Below are 9,116 nucleotides of genomic sequence, written 5' to 3' on the forward strand. Positions count from 1 at the left end.
AGAGCAGGAGTCGTAGATTACCCACCCATTATCCATAGCCTTCCACGCTGCAAAACACTGAGTCAGACACTTTACTGAGATTAGTTGTTCTGCTCCTACCTCTGACTAACCTGGACCTCAGTCCTGGGCCCACCAGTCTTGGATGTAAGGCAGGGCTGGGTTCCTTGGTCCTCGGGTAAGCGAGAACTCTGCTAACCCTCCTGTCTCTGTCCAGTGCTATTTCACAGAATGGCCACGCGGAAGAAGTCAGCTTGACTCAAACCTTGCCCAATCAGAGGCTTCACAGCCTCCGAAGAGAGTGGGAAGCGATAGGGATGGGCCTGAGAGCAAGGGTTGCCGATGGGGTGGGGGAAGGGGTGATGAGTATTTAACGCAGGATTTGACCTCTGAAAGGCATGGGCTATCCCCATCCCCAGGAGACCTCCAGTCTGGTTCAGAGCCCTTCCAGTGTCACGGAGAAGGTCACTATCCGGAATTTCTAGGCAAGTGGCACAGATGGATTCAGACATAAGGCTAGGAAGCAGGTGGGCCACCCACTTTCATCCTTGACGCAGGGGGACCACACCGCGAGCCGCCGCCCACTTTGCACTCCTGCCCAGCCAGTACGTAGAGTCTAACTTTATTGGCAGCCAGCCTGGGCCGGCGGGCGCTGCCTATGCCTCAGGGTACTGCCTGAGTGTGAGCGAGGCTCCGCTGCTGACCATGACCGCGGGGTACAGAGGTTCGAGAAAGGAGGTGAGGAAGCGGTAGAGAAGGCTCACATCGCCCGCCACGCCATAGAAGGACAGGCAGCCGGTCCCGAAGTCCAGCGCCACGCCGAGCGTGTGGTGGTAGGAGCCGTGCAGCACCGTCTGTGTGTTGTTATGCCACACGGAGAACTTGAGCGAGTCCCACTCCAGACACCACGAGTAGGGGTTGCGGCCCAGTAGGTAGACGATGTTGCGACGAGGGCGACCGCTCATCGGAGGGCTGCGACGGTAGGTGACTCCTAGGCACATCCACGAGTTGGATACCTCGGCCTCCCAGTAGTGACAGCCTTCGTTCAGGCCTGGGCAGCATAGAACCTGGGGCCACTGCTTGAAGCCCGGTAAAGGGGTGGTCGAGGGCTCCAGAAGTATGCCCAAGTTCAACACCGAGTGCGTTTCCTTGAACAAGAATAGCTCTTCGCTGGCCGTGGAGGGGTCGAAGTTCAGGTTGCAGTAATCTGGGGTTGAGGATGGAGGCGCAAGGGAGCCAGGGTCATTGTTCCCAGAGCAGGGCGCTGGCTAAGAGCAGATTTTTGCAAAGACGTTTGCAAAGATCTCACTGGATGCTTCTACCCCAGGTTCTTAGAAGCGGTACCCTCTCTGTCTATTGGTTTTTATTTTCATTGACTTTATTTTTGTTGAGCCCAGGTTAGCCCAGGCTGACCTTGAACTTGTAGCAGCCAGCTTGTCTCAGCCTCCCAACTGCTAGATTACCACACCTGGCTTTATCTACTGCTTAAAACAGTCCAGCCCCGGTAGGGCTTCACCAGACAGTTTAGATGAAGTAAATCCCTGTACAATGTTAGACTTTTCTGGAGGGGCTGGGGAGCAGGGGTCCCCCTCCTCCTTCCCACCAGATCCTAACAAAATCACCTTTCTTATTTGTTCAGGACAAGTTTGAATGAGACTTGGGGAGAGTGAAGGGTTCCTGGCTGAGGTGAACCAGAGGTCAAAGATGTTCCACATTTGACCCTCGATATCTCAGAAGCCTTGGATTTGGTCCTAGAGCCAAGGCCAGGGAAAGGATTTATAGGACATCAAATAAATGGATGCTTGCCTACTCTGGTTGACTCGGCTAACCCTCAGGAAGTTGGCGGCCATCCAGTTAAGGACAGAAGCCAAGGTCCAGAGAGCCATGGAAGAGTCGCCTCTGAAGTAGGAAGGGACAGGGGCTCCCCTTCTTCCTAACAGGGCCTGGAACCCAGGCTAAGTCTCTCTGAGGTCCCTAGTTTGCAGTGAGAGACCAGGAACAGGAAGTGCTCTGGAGGCCGGAGTGCAGGTGAAGCAGGAAGTCCAGACACCTAGGAGTCCTCCCTCCTCTCCTCCCCCAGGTTGGCCTCTGGTTTGAGAACTCACTCTGGAGTAGTGTCTTTCTGTCCACAGCTGAGGGCAGTACTTCATAGGAGCTCATCCTGATACCTGGGGGAGATGGACAAGCTTTGCTGAGGACCCTCTTACAGCCCAGCCTTCTTCCAGACAGAGGCATAGCCCATCCCAGAGCCCATGAGACCTGGGAAGGGCGCAACACAGGCAGGCAGGGCACCACAAGCACTGGAGGTGAGGAGGTGCCCCTCCCAAGTCACAAGACTCCAGACCTCAGAGACTGACCCTTCAAGAGCAGCTGGTTGATGAAACTGAGACCTATGTCCGTCAGCCTGATGCGGAGCTGGGCCAGGGTCTCTGGCAGCTGAAGGAAGCTCTGTGTCTCCTCACAGTTGGTGCCTAGCAAGGGTTCCATGCAGGCAGGGAAGTGCTTCAGTCTGGGGAACTCCTGGTATGCAGAGATGAACAGCTAGTACATCATTAGCCAGGGCTCAGGCGCCTGCCAAGGGCGTCCACCTCTACGGGCAAGGGGAAGGAAGAGTCCCATTTTTGAATGTGCGCGTCTCTCTCCTAGGTGTTTGGATAGCTTAGGTTAGGGTTTCAATGGTAGTCTAGCTGCTGCAGAAAATGACAGGAGGGTTTGAGTCAAGCCTTTAATCGCTCAAAAAAGGTCATTGCTAAGTTCATCCTGCTGTCCAGAGAGGGTCAAGGTAAGCCACGATCTTTGAAGTTTGTCCAGGGGTACGAGGAGCAATTCCTCACCCCCGCCCTGGCGGCTTCCCACTCCCACCCTTCAGTAACACAGGAACATGGCTGAGGAGGAATATGGACTTCAATACATAGGCTTTGCCTCACTCTTGCTTGTGGTTGGGGAAAGGGGGGCAGTAGACTGAATCACACACTCAGAATCCCAGGGCACTGTCTCATCCTTTCCTGAGGTTTTCCTCATGAAGGGGCAGCCGATCTCTGCAGGCAGTATGATAAAAGCATCGGGTGCTGATGAGAGTTTAGGATGCTGATCCAGGGCTCTCAGTCAGCGAGTGGGCAAGGTGATGCAGGCCCACACCCTGACTTTTTTGTCCTGGGCCTGGTACCCCCCCCCCATAGAGAAACAGGGTTTGGTCTAGAGGGGGTCTTGCCTGTAGGAACTGCTCATCACTCCTGTTGGCAAGCAGGCTGTGGAGCCAGACGCTGTCCCCCTCCAGCTTCAGGAGCCGGTTGTGGCTTTGCTGGATAGAGTTGCCTAGCTTTCCCAGGGCAGTTGCCTCCTCTTTCTCCACAAAATCCAAGACCTTCATCTGCAGCTGTTTAATCTCATGAAGGATCTCTGAGAAGCAGGTGTTCACCTCGTCTCGCATCGTCTGAATCAGTTTCTGAGGTAGACGTGTAGGGAGGCACCCCTGAACCCCACTCCTATACCCCACTATATGGGTCCAAAGGTATCTCAAGCATCCTGTCTGTTTCTCCCTCCCCATAATCCCCTGTAACTCCTGGGAGGTCCCAGGGGCCCCATGGAAGACGCTGGGATAGCATGGGTCGGGGTGGTGGTAGCTTGCCTTACCGAGAGAAAACTCACTCGACCCTGGTGTTTCTGGCTGTCCGAGGCAATGATCAGCATCTGATTCTCCACATTGGCCTGAATCTTCCGAACTTCCACCTGGAAGGGGCGGGGCAGAAGCCAGTAAGCGTCCTGATTCAGAGAGTGGGTCTTGGAGAGACCCGACTGTCAATTCCTGAAGAGATGTGCCCCCATGTAATCACAGGCTTTAGTGAATCCAAGACCAGGGTAGAAGAGCAGGTGTATCTCTTTTCTTCTGTCTCTGTCTCTGTCTCTGTCTCTGTCTCTGTCTCTGTCTCTGTCTCTGCCTCTGCCTCTGCCTCTCTCTCTCTCTCTCTCTCTCTCTCTCTCTCTCTCTCTCTCTCTTTGAGACAGTGTTTTTCTGTGGAACAGTCCTGGCTAGCCTGGACCTGGCTATGTTGACCAGAGATCTGCCTGCCTCTGCCTCTGCCTCCCGAGTGAGATTAAAGGTGTGCGCCCTTGTGGCTGGTTGTTTTTTGTTCTTTCACTGCCTGAGATTCTGGCCTCTCCTTCCTAGGAATCAGTTTGCTCCTGATAGTGATGACCACAGGGCTTCAGGATACATGGAGGAGGAGCTGGGAAGGGATCCATGGCTAGATGGGAAGAGGTGAGGCCACACAGGGCAGAGCATGTGTGTAGCCACCTGGGTACCACGGCAACGCTGCCCAGCTCTACAAAAGCCCGCGGGGAGTTGTATTATCACAGTACAGGGAAAAGAGTTCTTTGGCGAATTTCTACATGGAAAACAATGCTCGCTCCCCTGTAAATTCAGGCCGGGTTCCCTTCCTCTGTGAGTCTCACTGAAACAAACAAGGGTCAGCTGAACTAAACGAAGCATTTAGTGATGAGTTTAGTGATGTGGTTGCCTTTTTTCTAAGTTCTTTGTCTTGCCAGGCTGATGAGAATGTGTTAGGACAGCAAGGTTACCTATCGTACTGATGATGGGCTAACTGAAATATAATGAGCTCAGGTAGGCAGCAGTGGCACAGCCTTTAATCCCAGCGCTCGGGAGGCAGAGGCAGGCGGTCTACAGAGTAAGAGTCTACAGAGTAAGGTCTACAGAGTAAGAGTCTACAGAGTAAGGTGGTCTACAGTTCGAGGCCAGCCTGGTCTACAGAGTAAGTTCCAGGACAGCCAGGACTACACAGAGAAACCCTGTCTCAAAAAACCAAAACAAAAACCATGCTATGTGAGGAGCTCACTTCTGAAAGCAATACAAATATATTAAAATGTGAAAGTAGAACAAGGCCAGACTGGTCTACTGGGGACCCTGCCTGGGGTGGGGCAGGACTCGAAGAGGAGAGGAAGCTAGCTAACTTAAGCTGCGATGTGTGTGTGTGTGTGTGTTTTGTGTGTGTCTACCTGTATGCAGGGGTACATGTGACTGCATGTATATGTTGAAGCATGTATATGTTGAAACCATAGGACAGTAGATGTTTTTCCTCAATCACTTGTGAAGTGTTTTTTTTTTTGTGAAGTGTGAAGAAAGTTTGCCTTGAAAAACCAATGTGTGCATGTGTTTGTGTGTGTGTAAATTATATATATACATATGTATATATATAATTTTATGTGTATGCGTTTTGCCTGTATGTATGTAGATGTGGTTGCACCACATGTGCACCTGCTTCAGCTCTCCTGGAACTGGAGTTACAGAGGGTTTTGTGCTAGGAACTGAATCCAGATCCTCTGCTCTGCTCAACAGTAAGAACAGTGATCTTAACTGCTGAGCCATCTCTCCAGCTCCTCTACCTTATTTTCTGAGACAGGCTCTCTCGCTGAACCTAGAGCTCACTGCTTCCGCTGGACTAGCTTGGCTATGAGACAAGCATCTACCACTGTCTTCCTCTAAGGACTGCCACACAAGCAGTCCTGGCCCTGGGAGTAACACTTAGTGAATGGCTGTGGGGACGTCTGTTCCTGTGGTGAAGGGTAGGGAAGACTGTTTTAAACAAAACCAAGGAAAGCAATGTAAGGAATTAGGAAGCAATTGATCATGTGTCTGAATTCTTTTTTAAAAACTTTGTCTACTATTTTATGTGTATGGATATTTTGCATACTCCCGTGGGACTGGAGTTACAGTTGTGAGCTACTGTGTGGGTGGTGGGAGTCAAACCCAGGTCCTCTGGAAGAGCAGCCACCAGTGTTCCTAGATTCTGAGCCATCTCTCCAGCTACTGTCTTCTATGGCTTCTTGGGAGGAGTAAGGGCAGGCGTGTCCTGCACAGGAGTTTCCTGGGTGCATCTCTAAGGGAGACTTGTAAACAACCTTTCCTACGCCATAACCATGCATCATTCACGACAGAGAGAGACTTCTGACAAGCAGTTCTGTGGCCCTCCTTATTAACTTACCAATGCCTTCCCATGTCATAACATAACCCATCACCTTAGCAGCCGCCTAACTTCAAAAATTATTATTATTGTAGGGGTGTGTGTGAGTACCAAGGCTCGCATATGGATGCCAATAATCAACTTTAAGGAGTTAGGTCTCTTCTTTCTCTCTTTTCTTTCTTTCTTTCTTTCTTTCTTTCTTTCTTTCTTTCTTTCTCTCTCTCTCTTTCTTTCTTTTTTGTGACAGACTCACTATGCAGCTCTGACTATCCTAAAACTTACTATATAGATGGGGCTGGCCTCAAACTCACAAAAAACATCTGCTTCTGCTTCCCACATGCTGGGATAAAAGGCGCTGTGCCACCACAAAGGCGCATGCCACCACACCCCACTCTCCTCCCACTGAGTGGTTCTGAAGATGGAACTTAGTCAGGGTGGCAAGCACCTTTACTCTCTAATCCATTTCACCGCCCTGCCTAAGCATCTTTTTCAGACATGCCCTTCTCTCAAACTCCTGCCTTCGCATCTCAAATATTTGCTGCCACAAAGCCTGGCTTCAGCTGTGTCAATTTCCCCCGCGGAAAGGTGACAGATTCTCAGAGCCTGGAGCATGCCCTTTCCTCAGCCCTCCTCACCTCTTTGCGGGCCCGTTCATCCTCCAGGGGGGTGGTGTCATGGTTCTTGTGTTCCTCCAACAGGCAGGCTCCGCACATGGAGCTGCCCTCCGTGCGACAGTACAGCTGCCGGAGCTTGCGGTGCTTGCGGCACAAGCGGTTCTTGAGGTCCCACACCGGCTCCAACAGCTGGTGGTCCTGGAACAGCTGGTCCTCAAAGTGGCTGCGCAGATGCTTCTCACACAAGGAAGCCACACACTGCAGGCATGACTTGACTGCCCTCAGCTTCTGCGGAGAGCAAAAGTCACAGGGCACATCTGTGGGGCCAGCCAGGCCCCACAGGGGCCCTGAGGTCTGGCTCTTGGCCTGGGTGAAGCAAGCCACCATCTCTCCGAGGATGACATTCTTGCAGAGGCGGGGCCTGCTAGGAAAGGCCTCTCTGCACTGGGGGCAATAGTAAGTTTCCCCAATGGCAGCCTGGTGATCCCAGAAACTCTGAAGGCAAGTCATGCAGAAGTTATGGCCGCAGGCGGTAGTGACTGGATTGCGGAACACCTCCAGGCAAATGGGACAGAGGACTTGGTCTTCCAACGTGTGTTGACTGCTGTTGCTGTTCATCAGGAGCTGAAGTGGGGCTCTGGAGGACTGGGAAGACAGCTGTGTTGGGGGTATGTCCTGGGCTGGTCCTGAGAAGACAGGGAAAACCCAGGTATGGCAGAGGGCCAGGCCATGGCCTTTTATACCAGGAGCATGGTCTTGCACACCAGGGACATGTTCTTTATGTCACAGGCACGCTCCTTTTTACAGCTTTCTTTTGGAAGCAGCTGTCTGACCATAGGGTACCAGGGCTGTGTCATCAACCAACCCCTATGGGGGTGGGCACTGAAAATCATGTTTCCTGGTACCAGCCCCAGTGGTGGGAGAAATGGTGAAAGACAGAAAGAAGGACAAGATGATAAGGCGAGGCACTTAGGAGAAAAGGTAAGGGGTTTGAACTCACGTGAGATCTTCTGCATGTTAATGAGAGCCAGATACTTTGCTGCCCTGTGTCAAGAAGGAAAAGACTCAGGTACCAGGACCTAGCGCAGCCTCCCTCACCAGCTTCTGGGGGTGTCCCCCTTCCTCTTGTGCCCTACCTGTTGACTGATGATCGTTGTCTTCTCACCTTTCTCTGTGGCTGCTGTTTCATGGTCTCCCTGTCCAGATGCCCTTTCCTTGAGGATGACCCAAGTTTTGCTGATGTCATAATTCAGGTGCAGCCAGTCCCTGCATCCCGCCTGTGATGTCATCAGGACACAGGTGTCCCATGGGGCAGGCCACAGTGTTATGCAGTGCCAATGCACTCTGCTCCTCCATGTATGTATGGGTTCTCACCTCCAGCATCTCTCTCCTGGTGGAATAGCTGCTAGTATCTAGGGCCGCCTACAATTGATGTTCACATTTCTGACCAAAGAGGGAAAATGACCAGTGAGCCTCAGGAGGATCTGGGCTAACATATGACCCAAGCATCATTCTGGTATTCTTTCTCCTCCTCTCTTTTTCTTCAAAGATTTATTTTTATGTATGCATGTTTTGTCTGCATGTTAGTGTATGTGCACCACGTGCATGCAGTTCCTGAGGAGGCCAGAAGGTGGCGTCAGATCCCCTGGAGCTGGAGTTACAGAAGTCTGAGTTGCTGAGGGAGTGTTTAGACCTGAACCCAGGTCCTCTGCAAAAGCACCAAATGCTCTTAATTGTTGATCCATCTCTCCAGCATCTCCCTTCCCTCTTCCTCCCCATCCTTCTCCAGGCAGGTTATCAAACTCAGGGCCTTACACACAGTAGGCAACCGCTGTACCACTGAGTTACAGCCCCAGGGCAGCCCCCCCCCACCCCCAGCATGATCTTTTGGGAGATGTTGTCTGTTGCTTTTACTTTGTTTGTAACCCTTAGAAAGAGAAGTCATAGCTGGGTGTGGTGGCGCACGCCTTTAATCCCAGCAGAGGCAGGTGGATTTCTGAGTTCGAGGCCAGCCTGGTCTACAGAGTGAGTTCCAGGACAGCCAGGGCTATACAGAGAAACCCTGTCTTGAAAAACAAAAAAAAAAAAAAAAAAAAAAAAAAAAAAAAAACAACCAAAAAAAAAAAAAAAAACAAAAAAAAAAAAAAAAAACAAAAAAAAAGAACGAGAAGTCAGGGATTGGGAAGCTGAAGAAAGGCACCATTGCTCTGATTTAGTGGCTTGCGTCTTATTTCCTGTCCTTCTAAACCCCACAGGAAAAAGCTGCTGAAAAGTTTCAGACTGTCAAGTCAGTCTACTTCAAAAGACTCTTGCTGATCAGTATCAGGGAACAGAAGGCAGCCTTTTCTCATTGTGGGGATCCAGAGGAAGCACTTGGCATCTTCTACTAATTACAGTGTCTGCTGCAAGTTCTTTGTGGAAATCTTGTGTGAGAGTAATGGAATTCCTTTTTTCTTTGAGGTTCTGGGCATCAAATCCAGGTTCTGGGCCTAGTGTACACCAGAACCCAGCTTTTCATGCTCTGGAT

General features: G+C 51.2%; 1 protein-coding gene across 1 annotated transcript; it reads right to left on the reverse strand.

The window, feature by feature from the left end:
- Window positions 1–605: 605 nt before the first annotated feature.
- On the reverse strand, window positions 606–8,587 carry LOC117711612 (E3 ubiquitin-protein ligase TRIM65-like). The gene is made up of 8 exons (XM_034507390.2): window positions 7,726–8,587; window positions 7,590–7,633; window positions 6,611–7,275; window positions 3,631–3,726; window positions 3,209–3,442; window positions 2,355–2,517; window positions 2,103–2,165; window positions 606–1,204 (listed from the first exon to the last, which is right to left on the reverse strand). The coding sequence occupies exons 1-8, from the start codon at window positions 7,833–7,835 to the stop codon at window positions 654–656; spliced, it is 1,926 nt and encodes a 641-aa protein (XP_034363281.2). The 5' UTR covers window positions 7,836–8,587; the 3' UTR covers window positions 606–653.
- Window positions 8,588–9,116: the final 529 nt, after the last annotated feature.

Source organism: Arvicanthis niloticus, chromosome 6 (assembly GCF_011762505.2).
Source record: "Arvicanthis niloticus isolate mArvNil1 chromosome 6, mArvNil1.pat.X, whole genome shotgun sequence".
Lineage (NCBI taxonomy): Eukaryota > Metazoa > Chordata > Mammalia > Rodentia > Muridae > Arvicanthis > Arvicanthis niloticus.